The sequence below is a fragment of the Anas acuta genome, chromosome 4 (genome assembly GCF_963932015.1).
Source record: "Anas acuta chromosome 4, bAnaAcu1.1, whole genome shotgun sequence".
NCBI lineage: Eukaryota > Metazoa > Chordata > Aves > Anseriformes > Anatidae > Anas > Anas acuta.
In genome coordinates this window covers 66,193,964-66,211,713 of record NC_088982.1, presented here as the reverse complement: position 1 = coordinate 66,211,713, position 17,750 = coordinate 66,193,964, and the positions used below count along the sequence as shown (strand labels likewise).

Here is a 17,750-nt window from a genome sequence, read left to right as displayed (position 1 = left end):
GCCATCTGAAGGCACTGCAGTATACTACATGAATGACACCAACAAGAATCTAAAAATACTATTTTGCAAGGAGCAGACAGATAAATAAGCAATTTTAAGAGGATTTTTATTTTAGCTCCAAAAATTGTGTTGTAGTAATAAATATAATCTGCTGGTACAGACGGGGAAAAATAAGAGGTAATAGAAGCCAGAACCATTTCCTATACAGTTTCAGGCTAAAACTGTTATTGAAGCTTTCCCTTGCCTTTCTAGAAACACTAATATAAGAGCATTGTCTTGGGGCATGAGACCAAGTAAATGAAGCTGACAAGAAACAACAAGACAGCAAGATTACAGGAACTTCACCACAAACTGTTTTGTTACTATGTACACATCACACAAAACAGGGCTGTGATCTCAGGTGGGACTGTACTATTAACACAACACGAACACTAAGCAATGCTATTAGACGAATAGCAACAGGGAACACAAGGTATGTTTCTCATAGTTTAGCTATAAGCTTCATTGACAGCTGTTGCCTCAGAAACTACTGTCCTTCCTTGCTACCATTATTCTGGATCCCAACATAAATACTTAAACTGCAACCACACACAGTCACACTATCTTTAAGGCCTGGATCTCAAAAAGCCCAAGGGTGTTGCTTGCAATATGAGTACTCTGTTGATAAATGTTTTTGTAGGCATCATTCTGGAGGAACTGGCCTGAGACAGACAACTGCTTGTGGTAAGAAACTGCTAAGTGGCTTTGCCCCTTAACAATTCATAAGCACAAGAAACAGCTGGTGTGCAGGTAAAGTTTTTACTCACCCCTATAAGTGGCATCTGTAGTAGGAAGATAAGAGTAAACTTGGGATGGGGTGGGATGAATTAAGCTTTCTGGGAATGAGAAAGGTAGACAATAGCATACACACAAAGCAGGAGGGTCAGGGCGGCCAGGACCGTGTCTGAATTTATTTTATCAGAAGGTATGGAAAGAGGGCAACATTACACCTGCCCTATAGTATGTGCAGTCTGACACAGAAGTATCATCTGGCTTAGCTATCAGGCTCCAAAGAAAACTATACTGTGATATTTCTGGGCTAACTTATTCTCAGTTTTGTCTCATTTTGGCCCCTGACATTACTCAGTTTTAGTCAGACTTCTCTACCTTCTTGGCAACCACACTTTTAAAAAGACATTTGCTTATAGAGATAGGTAGTGGGCAAAAATAAAAAAAAATTAAAAAAATCAACAAACAAACTCGAAAAGCACTTATCTGGACACTTTCAAAAATATTTTGGCTCCATAAATCTAAATGAAGGAATAGCTAATAATCATGCACACTATACACAATTTCACAGATAAGGGGAAAAAACCATTACAACCTGCAGCTGAAACACCTCCTGTCATCCCTGACCCTTACTCTTTGGTGTAACTAGAGCAAGTGCTTCCTTCCCTTAATTCTGGTGAAATCCATCTGATTCTTCACTGAGGTGATGAGAATGAGAGAGAGAAGTAATAACATAGCTACTAGAAATAGCCATGAATCCTTCCAAAAAACAAGGGATTCAATAGATGGAAAACACCCTCGCTAGCTCTATGACAAATTGCTTCTTAACAAAGTTCGGTCTCTGACCATATTTGCTTTGAATATATCAGTACTAAAATGATTTTTAAGAAGAAAGATAAACATTTCATTAAAAGAAAACTAGCAGTGAAAATTATGTGGGAGTAAGTCTGGCTTCATTCTCATGGAGGGTCACCATCCAGTAGACCTTGTACAGATTACTCAGCAGCCAGTCATGATACACAGAGCTTCCTTGAAGCGGGAGGTTTAGTGACTACTGACTGTGGATCAGATATGTGGATATCAGATATGAGAAGTCATTCTGGTGAAAGAAAAGAAAAGAAAAAAAAAAAAAACAACAATACCCCTAAGGCAAGACCTTATTCTCATAGTACAAAAAAGCTTCCATTCACTACGCCTCTGGTAGACATTTTCTATCACAAGAAGCCTCTCTGTACTCCCACTCTCAAATGGGATAAACTAGAACACCTCTCAGTGATAGTACAATACAAGATAGTCACTTGGATTGAGCCACAGACAGCTAAGAAATCTTTCATTTACCCTGTCTCTGCAGTGGCTAGTCTTAAGCAAGTACCTTTACAGGTGATCAACCCTTCCACATGAAAACCTGGTGAAGCAGTGTGACTTCCCAGGGGTGCAGACTGCAACAGGTCAAGATATTTACACTTAAAGTAACAAGGGAGAGAGTTCTGACTCTTGCTTATTTGCTTGTTTTTTTGAACAAGCAAGAAGTCCGAGTCTTACTTTCAGCAAGGAAAACTAGTACATAAGAAGAATAAAAGGCAAGAGCTGGTATGTTATCTAAGAGAGTTGGTCTTAGTACATCTTGGCTATGTGCACCACATAGCCATTGCACACGTGGTCTGTACACTAGGAAGCAATATTGACTACAAAAATATTTCACTAAAGGAATGTGAGAGAGATAGTCTATTTCTTTGCAGAGCTAGTAAAGAGCATCAACTATATTCCATGTAAGACTGACTAAATAAAACCTGGTGAATTCTTTCCAAGAGAAGGAAGAGAAAGAAAAAAAAAAAAAAAGCTTATGGTTGCCCCCCCCCATTTCCCCTTTTCCTCACATTTTTATAAAATAGATCTTTTAACATGAATCTCAAAAATCCTTCCTGAACTAGAAGATCAACAGCTATATGTAGTCTGTCATTATTTGATTTTTCTTCTTGACCCCATCTTTATATGTTGAATAAGATTTAGCTCTTCATTAATATGAAGAAAGTGCGTTAATACTGTTGGAGAAATAATTTTCTAACAGATACCAGCAAGTTCTGCTGACTTTTGGAATAATTTCAAAACTAGTCTTCTTACTAGAAAATTAATTGTTTCTGCATGTTCAGCTGAGAGAAGTCTGGGGATGGAGACATTCTGCTACTGAGAACACTTCCAACAATATATCACTCTCTAAGTGTAAACTGACTTTCACATACAGAACAGGCTGAGTGTTTAAGTGGTGTTCAAAACCCCATAGGAATACTAAGCAAAGAACTATATCTCAGTCCATGAGAGCTAAATGATAAGGAATGGCTCATCAATGAAGCATTCTAAGTACCCATGGTGAGCACGTTCCCTAGTTATTTCACCATACAAACTGTATCTGTAGTTACCACTGAATTGCAACTGTGATGTGAATAAGAAGTGGCTGTGAGTAGAAAGGATTCTGCTGCAATAGAAATGGGCATCATATTTTCACATATCACAAATATTTACTCCTTTATGTGAGCTGAGAGTGTAACTCCAAATATCTAGTAAGCAGTGGTCCCCACAAAGAGTTTGTAGCTCCTTGAACTAAATACTAATTTAGAGTTACTTTCTTCATGCCACGACTCCTCTGCTCTTCCTGGGAATTATGGAGATTTAAAAATAGTACTGATCCTCACTAGCAGATGGTAGTAACACTTTGTCACAGCATTATTACATTTAAGTTAACACTTCGGAATTTTAATGCAACAGCTCAAAGACATACTTATCAAACCCCTCCATAAAAGAGTCATTTCAAAGCTTATACATACACATCTGCTGCTGTCCACTGACCTCTCACTATCATGAGAAGTGGCCTTTGAAACGGCAGTATTAAAAATGATAAAATACATTAGAATCCAAATTGGTCCTGCGGAGTTTGTGAAATGAATCTGAACTGTCAACCTATACAACACTGACAAAAGCAACAACAAAATACCTCTCCATGGCACTTACTCCTGAAGCAGCCTCAAAAAACAAACACTGGTTATTCCTAAGTATTTGCTTATTCATTGCAGATGCCCGGAGGTGAGAGGGATAGTAAAGGATTCATGCTTGTTCTAAAGGGAGAATTCAGCAGAATGAAGGGATGGGGACTACAGGATCAGTTTTAACAAATTCCAAAGCACAGACACTGACAATTTCAATATTCTCTTTGTTACTCCAAGCTATTGCTACAACATGACGCAAGGACCTTGTTTATATAAAGTTAGCCTCTCTCTCTCTTTCATGTTCTGGATGGGAGTCTATAAACCTAGTATTTTCTGAAAACAGTTGTACTCCTTACTTGACACAACACAAAGAGCCAATTAATTCTAGCCTCAGGGACATTTGGCAGTCTTACAGAAAATGGGGGAAAAATGCATCTCTTTAAAAAACAAAAAATGCTTGGAAAAAAAAAAAAAAAAAAAAAAAAAAAACACAGTACTTTAATGAACAGCATTTTTTACTCCTAAATCTTGCAGAAGATGATTTTCAGCAATAACAGTTTCAAATACTATCATTATCTACCTTCCCCCGAGGAGGTACTTACCTCTTCTTTCCATACATCATTCAGTCCTGTTATTAGAGATTGTTGATCTCAAACAGAAGTAAATTTAAAGAACTATTATCCCCAGGTCCCGTTGTGCATCATTTTAAGAAAACACAAGTTAGTGGCTCTGTATTTGTTGCTTTGAATAGGGTCTGGACAAGGTTGATGTTGAAAGAAAATCAGGCTTTAGCCTCAACAGCCCAAATGAGGGCATACGCTACTAGATAAGCATGAAAGCAGATCCACTCACTACACTGGAGCTCATTGATGAGAGGTCTACATTTTAAGGCAAGCTATGCAACTATTCAAGTGAGGACAAAGCTAGACATCTCTCTCCCACTCCTTGAAAGAGATCACAGGCTTTGAATCCAGAAGCACGTTGCATTATTTTCCTTTTCTTTCTTCCTAAATTAGGTCAAAAGTCAATGGAGCAGAAGCTTTGGCTGTGTGCATCCCTTCCTCCCACTCACCACAAAGCTGAGCATACATGGTACAGACCAGCAATAAACTGCTGCACAGAGGAAGATTATTTAATCAGAGGGATAATGCCAAGGCACTGGAAAGTACAATACATTCAGAATTATCCTGGGAGCAGAGAGGAGAAAGATGACACTTCAGCACTCGCTGTTTATATCTGTGTACAATGGTATGAGACAATATAAAGATAAAATGGATCTCATCTTTCTGCAGAGTAACCAGGTGTAATTATCAGCTCAAGAAGAAAAAAAGCCAAAACTACCACACACCACAACCACCAAATGTTTTACAGTGAAAACTCTGGAGGCTGGACATGGAGAAACAACCCCATTTTCTAATCTATAATTTAGTTTCTTTTAAACTCAGTATTATCTTTTAGATATGTTGTTCTCAAAACATCATTTGTACTATATTATTTTTTTCCCAGCAATATTTGGCCAATCCCAGTACCTCGCTCCTTTGGGTTTTCCAGCTTTCCTTATATGCGTGTACATACACCTCCTTTATATGGCCTGTCCCAAATTTTTAAAGCCTGGTCTGCATATAAGACCACATCAGTGTAACATTATCTGCTACTCCCTAAAATTATCCTGTGCTCTTACAAAGCTATCCTGGCCCATCACTCAGTCTCTAGTTTTTTTTCCTGCACCCCTTCACCTCCTAACAAACCCTCACTGCTACCAACCACAACTCTCTACCCCCTTCCAAAGTTTCCATGTATAAGGTATCATCAAAACCCTCCCCATATTACCCCTGTTCCCAGAGCCTCTCTACTGCAGAGAAAAAGCCGTGGTAATGCTTCGGTTCCTGTAGATTCCTGTCCTTTATTGCAAACTCCTTCTCTCCTTGCAGCTAGGCACAGCAGTGATGGTGAACCCAAGACATCGTCCTACATGATGGTGACATAGAGGGCTGCTAACTATTCCCTGCCTAGCTTATACATTACACTGGCCACATTTCCTCCTACCTGCAACTGCAACCTTCAGCCTTTTTGTTTGAAGTAGTCCATACTTCAGTTTGGAGTCTTTCCACCACAAGCAAAAAAAAAACAATAGAATGTTTCCAAGAAGATATATGTTGTATTGCAACCCAATTCTGTCACAGAAGAGTTACTCCATGGAGCTAGAAAATAATTGCTCTAGATTGGTTCTGAAAGCAACTACAGCCTCATTAACTACATGAAGTTCCTAGGACATTATCAAAATATTGTTGAAACAATGATTGTATTTGAATCTCTCTTTAAAATAAACTAGGGTATTTTGCAATGTATTTTTCCACCTTCTCCCAAAGGGCTCTTTTCTTTCTACCTAGCATCTTACCAAAACTGTACAATGAAATATTTGTCCAAAGGAAAGAGACAAAGAAAGTGCATATACATAAACATGAATTAGTTCCTGCTCTAGTTAAAGCCAGAGAGTAAAATGTTGGCCTCTGATAAGATAATGATTATTTTTATTTCGCCAGTACAACCAGTTCCATTGACAATAACGCATTGCAGGTAATGATTATACACACATTGGTATCCTTTGTTTCCTGTCAATTATCTTAAACCATACCACTGTAACATTAATAATCATGGAATCATTAAGGTTGGAAAAGACCTCCAAGATCATCTGGTCCAACCATCCACCTACCACCAATGTTGCCCACTAAACCAAGTATCACATCTACCCTTTCCTGAAATGCCTCCAGTGACAGAGACTCTACCACTTCCTCAAGGAGCCTGTTCCAATGTCTAACCACTCCTTCTGAGAAGAAATTTGTCCCAATATCCAACCTGAATAACCTTTTGTTATCCTGTGTCACAAACCAGGGAGTGCTGACATCACGCACACCACATCTGTCCTGTCAGTACATCCCTGAAGACATCTATGTACTTTCCTTTCTTTGTACACATAGTGATCATTCACAAGCAAGAATGAATGAATTTGTCTTTCAGAACATGCCTAAAGATGTGCAACTTTGTCTCCTGGTGTACAAACTGTCTGGGGTACAGAGATCCAAGCCTTCTCTTTCACTTCATCTTGAAATCTTCTGACAGCCAAACTTTTTATTTTGCATTTGTACAGTTTCTAGCACAGTGGGGTGCCATTACACAATTTATATTCACGTTATGACTTCCTGCCTGCAAGTGAAAAACCTCCCTAGTCTGTGTGTTGTCACTTACAAGATGGAAACTAATTTCATCCTAAATTAAAGAATAATCCCTCTGCTTACTGACAAAGCACCTATTTATATATTGTATGTACATACATAAATACAATCCCCATTGCTAGTTATAAACCTGTAGCATGGAGATGACACCTGAGTAGGGCATTAGAAGATATTTATAGCAAGTATATTGGTGAATATAGTGCAATACTATTTGGGTCTGCAGATTCACAACGAGAAGAGTTGAAGAAGGGCTAGCATTAAGTATGTGAGGGTGTATTTGTCTCAAAAGAGGTCAAATAAGTGGAATTCAGAGAAAGAAAAAGCAGCTGTATCTGTCCAAATAAAAGAGATTGATGTTATGGTATGTTTAGCTTTATTTTCCTGAACAGAAATATATACGTGCATAAAAGAGTACAGAACATAGCTACTGTCACAACTACCTGCCATGAGCTTCGAATATGAGAAAGAAAGAAATTAATAAAAATAATGAAAATAAAAAGTATGTGTATTTTAATATGCCCAATACTAGATATCAGCCTTTTGCTTGCCATTTAACACTCAGACCACACTGCAGAATTCTACACTGGCTTTGCGGAGTGAGAAATGGATCTTTTCTGCCCTCTTTTTCCCTTCAGTGACTCCCCAGTACATAAATTGGATTTACAACATTCTCAAACATTTAAGGTGAGCACTATAAAGAATGCAAGAAGACAAAGAGCATGCAGCAACAAATGTCCTTACTTAATAGTTTGGTCCACAGATCTGCCTGCTGTGTGCTGTCAGCATGGGCTATAGTGTCAGATAACTTTCAGTGCTGGTTGCAATCAGTTAGGTAACTCTGCAGGAGTATCTCATCACCTGAGAAAGACAACTGACAACTTCAAAACACCTCAGTGGCTCGGGAGGCTAAACTCTACTGGCAGCCAGTCAGACCGGAGTCCTAAGCGCTTTAAAAACAAACCAAGTTACCTTCTGTCATCAAATGCACACTGGAACAGGCTCCCCAGGGAAGTGGTCACTGCATCGAGCCTGTCTGAATTTAAGAAGAGATTGGACTGTGCACTTAGTCACATGGTCTGAACTTTTGGGTAGACCTGTGCGGTGTCAAGAGTTGGACTTGATGATCCTTAAGGGTCCCTTCCAACTCAGGATATTCTATGATTCTATGACATCTGAGTCCTGAGCAGCTTTTGGAGTCACAAAGCAGGAAAGCCTGTTCTACGCATATTCTCATTTCTCTATTTAAAATGGGCTTGCAAAGTCCATAAGTTGTCATAATTGTATCTGTACACAGCAAAATAAAGCACAGCAAATCCAGGCCAACATTCAGGTCTGCTGACATGCCACCCTCTGCTCTCTCTGCAGTTTTCATCCAGAGCTACTTTCCACAGCACCAGAGAGGTACTATTTGATTTTGATTTATTGCAAGTTAATTATTATAATGAAATCACCAACTTGATTTAAGCATCTGAGAAAGATACAGTTGGACTAACGAAAAATTGTTCTGCAAAACAAGCAATTATTGTTAGGTTCACTGGATATTGGCCTTAACAATCCAACTGATTATAGGAAGTTAATGATTTAAAAAGCAATGAAGAAATAAGAGATTAAATCCTTTAAATCTGCATGAAAGGCTCCAAGAGGAATTTTATAGTGATTTTCACTGCATATTTTATTAGATATGTGATATTTTATTCATGGGTAAAGCAAATATAACAATTAGGAATAATTAGCATTTCAGCACAGTGTTATCTAATAGGTTAAAGTACACGTATAATTCTTCATTTAAATTCTATGCCTTCACATTTTCCCCTTTCTGGTTCAGAACTTTTCCATTTAGCATAACACTTACAGGAATATTACACAGCTCCTGGAAAAACAGAAACAGAGAACTAGTGGCTCTTGCCTTTGATATCTTATTTTCCTCGTCTTCTTGCATTTTTACTCAGCTTCCTTTTCAATTTCCTCCTGAGCATAGCTTGTCATATAAACCCAGCATAACTTTCAGGAAACTTTTTCCCTTTCATCTTTTTTTTTTTTTTTTTTTTTCCCACCCTACTTCCGCATGATCTCAAAACTAATGTGTGCAACAGATTCATACTTTAAATCTATCCCTGCACACAATAATGGGATATCCATCAGTTTACAGTTGCGTAACATACAACATTTGCCGCTGCACCAAGTCTTCCATTGTAAGTTGAATACTATGCAAAAATACTCAATATTCTAGTGACTGTGTTATCTTTGCTATCCTTTCTCATCATAAAGCAAGTATTCAATCTTGGTTTTTTGCTTGTTTTTGATTTCTAATGCAACACTTACAACTCATAGAATATCCCTTCCCTCAGCTTGGTGTGGTTATCCCAGACGGAAGCAGGACCAGGGCTCTCAGGCTGAAGTACATTCTGCGGTACAATACAGAATACCGAATGCTTCCTTTGCTGAACTAAGTATATTATCACTGAAACTAGGATATAAATTTTGAAACTTACAAAATTACAACACTACAAAATTTCAAGCCTTCTCACTTGCCAAGTTTCATAACTGTCATCCAAATGCCAATACATTTCATCTGCTAACCTTCAATTCAGTCTGTGTCCTCCATGTTATACAGATCAGTAATAACTCTCCAAGTCACACAACCGTTATTAATTACAGCGGTTCCAGGCATAAGAGCATCTTTCACTCGCACCATCATTTCTCACATAAGCGTTTGGTAAAGAATAATGAGAAAATAGAGCTTGATATCTATAATGAAGAGTAACAGAGGAAACTGCCCTTCTTGCATTTTGTAGGAAGATACTGACGGACATAAATTTAACAAAAGAAAAACACCCTTTCCTCACCCATCCAGCACTAATTTATTCCATGGTAGACTCTGTGTTTAAATTACTACTTCTACGTCAAGTATACACAATTAAATTCTGCATCATAGTGGGAGAAATAATATTTTCCTTTTCTCTGAGCACTGCTTCAAATGAATTAGCCAGCCAAGAACTGACCTCGGGAGGTTTCACCTGAGCCTTCATTACCTGGTGTTGAAGATGGTTTAGCTAGTACTACACTTATTTAACATGCATTTAGCACATATTCAGTGCCAAGTATCACATTCCAGCAGCTCAGTATTGCATCTTCTCCAGTAGTTTATTAGCAGTGAAGGGGCACTTTGACTTGCAAGGCATTTTTGCCCAAGATAATTAGTTTTTGGGAAGAAACTGGACTTCTCTCAAAAACAGAGTCCACAGCTTCATTTAACATTTTCTACAGCTCTAGGAGGTCAATCCCTAAGCTTACCAGGAAAGTGGCACCTAATGGATATTGTTCATACTGCAGGAAGACAAAACAACATCATAGACAGAAAGGAATAGCACTTCCATTCCAGAAGCCCAGCATGAAGCTATTTGCTAGACTGCCAATCAGTCTAGGGTGAAAAATGCTTCAGAGAAACCTCAGCCCCATTTTATGCCCAGTTTCCAGATGTAACAGCAGGGTTTGCTGGCTAACTGGGTGTTATGCTTTAGTATTGAGCCATGATTGTCATGTTTGCTTCTTGGAATTCATAGATAGCACAAACAAATGAGGACATCTGGGGCTGTCAGAGGTGGGTGTCAGCATGATGAGAACCGTGACCTGGACTACAAGGTGTATGGGTTGGAGGGGTGTGGAGCTGCCCAGACTTCAGCAATGATGGCAAGTATGCCTCTGAAATCAAAGTTTTATTCCAATCTCAACAGGTTAGGTAACAATTTGTTCCATCTGGAGTTCAAATTAATAAAAAAACACCTGAATTTGACAGCTGCATTTGCAGATGCGAACTAGGCAAAAGTAGGCAGTTCTAGTTTGCCTCTTAACAAGCGTACCACTCCAAGTCAACGTTTTCCATATACCAAGCTATCATGTATTGTAATACATACTTACAGAACATGAATTTGGATTTTGATTATTTTCTGATAGTTGTTCTGATATAGACCATCTTATAAATAGTTTCCTTTTCCTATTGGTCACTCAAGTCCAAAAACCAGGAGTGACTGGCTATGCCTAGTAACTATTTTGAACACTGAAGGTATAAAACACTATGTTTGGAGGGTAGGTTGGTAAAAAGCATTGTACCATGCTTTCATACATAATTCAGTTAACGAGGAAAAACTAATTAGAAATTGATAGCCAGATAGAGCTACTCTTTTGTACAAATCATTTTTAAAACCATTGCTAGTATGCTGAAATAAGATCAAGAAATGGAACAGCAGTGACAAAGAGTGAAAATATGAAACTCAAAAGGCAAAAGCTTCCAATAAATTTCAGCAAAAAACAGACTGTCATGGCAGATTATAGATAGCTGTATATCAAAAGGAAGAAAATGATGTAAGTTCAAGTCTATATCTAGGGAGTAACCTAATGGCTTACAAAAGTAATCTTCTGCCAATACCACTTGCTTTACAGGGCCAGGGAGTGGAAGAGAACCATACTTAATGCCTTTGTTCATTAAGTTAAATGAACCTTAGTTGGTAGGTTTATGTAGTCACAGTCTTAAAAGATTTTTCTCCAGTGTGTTTTTTCAAAGATGGTACTGTGAGAATAAAGACTCTGTGCATCTATAAGGAGTCATCTGAAAGCACACAGCAGCACGAGCCACAGTGATTGCTATGTCAGAGGTTTGTTAGGAAGCCACTTGAAGCTAGATGGTTGTGTGTTTTGTGTTTTTTTTTTCTTCCCCTCTGTCTTTATAAAGGACAAAGAACTTGAAATAATGCTAAGAATTATTTAAAACCATGATTAGGAGCTGCCTGCTGGAGTCAGCAATCCACAGGATGAGTTTAAAATCTCCTGAAGTAACAGAACAACTCACCTGGATCATGACAGACTCTGGATCAGGCCCAGATGATCACTAAGAAACACTCCAGAAAGCAGTGACACCTAATGGCAAACAGGCCTTTGGAGGATAGCAAGCTGCAGTCCACAGCATGGAAAATTATCCCTCTTTAGCTGCAGAGTAACTGGCACTAAAACACATTACAGGGACTGAAATACTAGTGCAAATTTAAGCTCTTGGGAGACACAGTGCATATAAACACAGAGGATGTCACGCATGCTGTGCGTTTAAGTAGAACATAGCTACTGATAAAACCTACTGTCTTCTAAGTCGCAGTGCACTGTACTTCAGATTTTCAACTATATGTATGTTTAAGCTAAGCAAATAACCTTGGTACATTCTACAGCAAGGCAGAGACCTGAACACTCAGCTGTAGATACTACAGGTACTATAGGCACATATAGATTGGGGATTTTTTTTTTTTCTTTTTAATAAATCCATTTAGTTGCTTGTCCTGTTCTTCGCAAAACACATGTGAGAATAGTGTAATGAAGTCTGTGACATACACTATATACCTTCTAAGGAGGCTACTGATATACACAGCAATACAAACCAAGTGCATTTTAGTACAACAGCTAACAACAAAATGTGGATGTGAATATTACCAAGCTAGATGACTCCCTTTTCCTTACAAATATTTTTACAATTTTTTATATTCTAAAGGCACTATAATTTCAAAAAGTATTAAACCCCATGTTGGAACTGCCCTGGCATTATTATCCAGAAAAGCTTAAAAGTATGAACCATCTCAGGATCCAGCAATGCCCAGAGTTTGTCTAACACAAAAGGAATTTACCTCTCCTGGCCCATTAAGTCTGCAGGCTGAGAGGAGGAAGGGAAGAGCATATCTACTTTTCTCTCTTGGAAAAAAAAAATATATATATATATATATATATACACACACATGTATAATGTGTATATATACATACCTCTCTATAAAAACATATAATATATAACTACACTGTATACGTATTTATCTAAACTTACCATTGAAAACAAAGTTAAGGGCAGTACACAACTGAGAGAACATGCCTTAAAGCACTGATAAATATAAAGAAACAACTTGCAGTAGTCAGGGTATCTGAACTACTGCTGTGCAGTGCTGTATTGAATTAATATTAAAAAAATGCTTCAGTGTATTTTTTCAGCAAAAACTGTTGTACCCACAGTATGTAGCCACTGCCTTGGGTGATTTTGCCACATTTAATACGCGTGTTTGTGCATACATTTCTATATGCACAATAGAAATAGGCTAGCTGTATGCACAGGTACATTACTATGTACATATGTCAAGGGGAAAAACGAGAATGGGTGTTAAGCACAAAATATAAAAGCATTAGACCATCAACTGCAGAAGATACAAAGCATACACAAATTGTGCAGTTGACAAGGAATGCCACCTAATCCCTGCTTAATTAAAGCACTGTTCTAAACTCCTGTTTAGGGAGTGAGGAGTGTGGGACGACTGATGTATGAAGAAAATATCAGGCAGCGTGGCTAATCTCAAAGACTTTGGAGCTTTCGAGCTACATAAATCAGAGCGACTTTTTGAATAGCCTCATAAAACACAAAATCATTGCCATTCCACTCACGACTTTCAGATTCTTCCTACAGCATACAGATCATTAGGAAACTTCTAAGCAATCAAGTAATGTGGGGCTGATGAAATTACTCAATCAATGCATAGGCTCAGGGAAGCAGCACAGGACAGAGTTGCATAGTTTTGACATGGTAACCCTGCCTTTTTTTTTTTTTCCTTTAATACAGGGGTAAGGAAAATTGCAGTGGATTTGATTCATTTCAACATTTTCACAACAGTGCTTAATGCAGTCTTTCTGAACTGCCAGCTTCTATTTATAATAGCAGGCCAGCAGAAATGTACAGACCATAAGCAGCCCTACCAACATTCAAAATATGATACAGGAAAATGCTTATTTTTAAATATGCTCATTTACATACACACAGACCTACTCTACTGATCAAAAGCTGCACGTATAATTTTTCAGAGGACAGAAATACGAGAAAGTGTATCATAGGTAAGAACCAGTTATCATTCCCCTCCTACTACGATCATGAATCTACCCACTAATTCTAACATTTTTGTCATTGTCTGAGAAACAGCCGGTAACATACTTGGCTAGAGAAAGCATCTCTTTGCTGGAAACACATCAAATGATACATAGGCTAGCAAGAGAGTTAGTGTATTATTATTGGAAAAAGTATGTGCCATCAGGAAAGCGAGATTGCACAGGTAATGTGATATCTCTTATGATCATGTCCCCCTTCCATACATAGGGAAACATTTTCCACTTGAATTTACAAACACTGTAGAATTAGGAAATGATAAAGCTTTTGCTTTGCTTGTTGCCTAAGGCATTGGTACTACTTCTGGTAGTATTTCTTTTCCCCTGAAGTGAGCAGTTTGTTTTCTTCTTTGGCATTATGAATTCTTCTGTAGGTAATTCGTTCATAGAGTACCCTGCTACTCCCTTTCATAACTCATAAATAAATGCAGTATGTTATTTATCTCTAAATATTTTATCCATAAGTTTACTCAGCACAAATGTAAGAAAACAGAAAGGGGTCAGGTCCTAAAATGCAGAGGCGATACTAGGGGCCAAATTTTCATCCATGAGCCGTACAAGTTGCAATGCTTAGCTGTCTCCCCACTTACGGTTAAAACAGTTCTAAATTCAGGTCATTTCTTTTCAACTTATTCATTTTAATAGATTTAAAGCTCTGTGTAACAATTATCAATTTGCCATTTTCATGGCAACATAAACCAGTCTATAAAAGGAGATAATCCCCTTGTCAACTGTACTAATTGTCTCTCAAGACAAATTAATCGTGTGAGAAGCAACTACTTTGGTATCTTTTTCTTTCAGTGAGGATTTACTGTGTTGATGCATCTAACCACTAATTGCATTATAAAAAAAGCGTAAGCGGTAAGACGTGTTGTATTCACCATATATAACAACTGAAATGAGCAAAAATGCCATTAACGTGGAAAAAAGAGAAACTATCGTCTCCCTTGATGCTAATGCAGACATACAGCTCACCCAACAACGCTCCTTTAGCCAGGAGGACGGGAGGCAGAAAATTACAAACTCCTCATCTGTTACTCAGTCAAAATTCCCCCCCAGATGCTAAGATCTGATCACTTTGTTGCAAGCTCCTCAGTAACAAATCATAAGGCAGAACCGTCTCCTAGTGTCGCTTTGACAGCTTACAACCGGGAGAAAAATAAATAAATAAATAATACTAAAATTCAAGCCCTTCTCCCTTTAAAAGGAGGGCACAGAGCGCTGCATCCCCTGTGCATTATTTGATGCTCCGGCCGCACGCAGCTATGAGGAGCGACCCCTATAAAGTTGCAGGACCTAAGGGAAGCAGCCGCCCGTGGGCTCCGGCGTGGGAAAGAGGGGGGCTAAGCGGGGGCCAGGCTTTTCTCTGCCCAGATGCCGGTGTCCTGTACAAAGCTCCGGCCGGCCGGGCTGCCCAAATTCCGTTCCCACATCCCCTTGCCCAAAAACCCACCGCTGATCCCATAACCGGCACGGGCGGACATGTTTATAAAGCCACCCCCGGGGACAGCGGGAAGCTGCGGGCCCTGCACGGGGACAACCCCCCCCCCCCCCAAAAAAAAATAGAATAAAATAAAATAAAATAAAAACAAAAATAAGGGCCCTGGCGGGACCCTGTCCCCGGGAGCCCCTTCCCCGGGGGCAGCGCCTCGCTTTCCTGCGCCGCCTGCGTGCGGTGCCTGCAGATGGGCGAGCGGCCGGGGGGGGCAGCGCCCTCCTTCCTCTCCCCGCCGCCCCCCGGCCGGGCGGAGCAGTACTGGGGGGTGGGGGGCTGCCCGCTGCGGGAACCAAACCCGGTCAGCTCAATGAGGTGTGGGGGGGACACACACAGGCTCCCGGATCACGGCGGCGGGGGGAAGCCCGGCATAGCGCTGTGCATAGCAATCACCGGGAGAAGGGGGGGGGGCACCGCCGGCAGCCGCCCTCCCTGCACCCGCCGCCGGGGGAGCCGGGCACCCTTCCCGGTACGGCCGCGGGAGGCGCCCGGGGTGAAAGGGGGGAGAGGGGCGGCCGGAGGAGCCCCCCCTGAGCCGCGGAGGGGAAGCGCTCACGTTGCCAAACCACCTGTTCCGCCGGGGGAGAGGAGAAGGGAGGCGAAGGGGGGGCGCTTTGCGTGGCTGGGGATAAGGGGGGGAGGCTTGGGGTGTGCCCCCCATCCCCGGCCGAGGGTAGGAGGACGGCAGGCTGGAGCTGGGGGGCTGTGGGGAGGGAGCGGGGAAGTGTTCCCGAGCCTTGCGTGTGTGTCCCCAGATCGCAAGCCCCGCAAAACCTCAAGGTCTCAAGCACAAACATTTACCCCGCACACGGCGGTGGGGGGAAAGAGGACGCCCGAGAACCCTGTGGGAAGCGACTGAGAGACGGGAACGAACAAAAACCGGCAAAGACAGCGAGGGATACAAGAGAGGGGGGGTTGCGGGGAGGGGGGAAGCCTGCCAGGAGGAGAGAAGGTTGCAAAAGGAGAGCTGGAAAAGTGTCCAGCAGCGGCACGGGCAGACGCAGCACCCCCTTACCGATGTGAATGATCGAATCTGCAATCGCCGCTCTCCAGCTCCGAGTCCAACAGACGGACACCACCAGGATGAGGGAGAAAACTTCCATCTCCGGCGGAGGTCCAGGCTTTGCAACGACAGCTCTCTTCGCCGAGCGGTGCCACCGCGGAGGATGGCGCGGCGCGGGCAGCCCGAGAGTTTGAGGTGCCGGAGGGGCGAGTAAATCCCGTTGGCTGGCGCACGGCTGCGGCTGGGCGAGGGAGCGAGCCCGAGGCTCCTCGGCGAGACCCCGCGTCACTTCGGGGGGCTCCTGGGCAGCGCCAGAGTTGCTGGGAGCTCCGGCAGCAAATCCATCCAGCCCGGGAGCCGCGGCGGGCAGCAGACGCCTCTGCTGGTCAGACAATCCCCATCCTTCCGCCGGGTCCAGGGATCCGCTCGGTCCCGGCTGCTGCACGGCAACTTCCAACCCACCCCACGCACAGACACACACACACAAACACGCAGGCACAAGCACACACAGCCACGCACACGCACAAACCCTCTTGGCCGGAGAAGCCCCAGGAGCCCGCAGCAATGGGCTCGCCTTCAGTGAGCGAGGAGGAGCGGGGAGCCGGGAGGGCAGGCAGCCCCGGCTCCAGCAGCCGGATTCCTGCAGGAAAAGCCCCCCCGGAGGCCAAAAAACAAAGTGAACTTCAAGGTAATGCGGATAGTAATGCAGAGATTTCCCCCCACCCTCGGCTTAAAAATCTCTTCCCACAACTGGAAGAAGAAGAAAAAAATAACAGCAACAAAAAAAAAATCAAGAAATAGCTCTGCAAATCAAGCCCGGCGTGCAGTCTCTGTCGCGCAAGGTAGTGGTTGGACAGGGCAGGAGAGCGAAGGAGTGCCCAGAGCAAGGCAGAGGAAGGCAGATGATGGTCTGCAGGTTGCTTTTGGAGCTCGCTTAGCTAGTGGGATGCAGAGAGAGCTGGCAGCTCCAGCACCAGCCAGCACGTTGCCTAGAAATGGATCACCTAGGAGAAGGAGAGAGAGCGAGAGATAAGTGCTATCAGCCAGAGAGGGAGAAACAGAGAGAGCGAGCGAGTGAGAGTGCTTCTCTCTAATAACCACCTCCTCCCCCTATCTGCAATACAAGGGAGAAACAAAATAGAGCTCTCATCTACCCTGAAATCTTCAGCTGGGACTGGGGAAGAGACATAGGCAGGAGTGCAGGCAGCCTAAAAATATGTTAGGGGGAGGGGAGAGGGGAAAAAAAGTATCTTTTTAAAGTGTTGTGCTTAGCTTAAAAAAAAAAAAAAAAAAGAAAAAGAAACACCACACACCCC

General features: G+C 41.6%; 1 protein-coding gene across 4 annotated transcripts in view; it reads right to left on the bottom strand.

The window, feature by feature from the left end:
* GRID2 (glutamate ionotropic receptor delta type subunit 2) overlaps positions 1 to 17,750 on the bottom strand; it is a 781,470-nt gene that overhangs the window by 692,280 nt on the left and 71,440 nt on the right. For 3 of the 4 annotated variants that reach the window (XM_068681714.1, XM_068681715.1, XM_068681716.1), the window contains one exon: positions 16,447 to 17,438. In XM_068681714.1, coding sequence (XP_068537815.1) covers positions 16,447 to 16,534 — 88 coding nt within the window. In that variant the 5' untranslated portion in view covers positions 16,535 to 17,438. Of the gene's footprint in view, positions 1 to 16,446; positions 17,439 to 17,750 lie in introns of those variants that run through there. The other variant, XR_011096421.1, reaches the window with a different exon arrangement.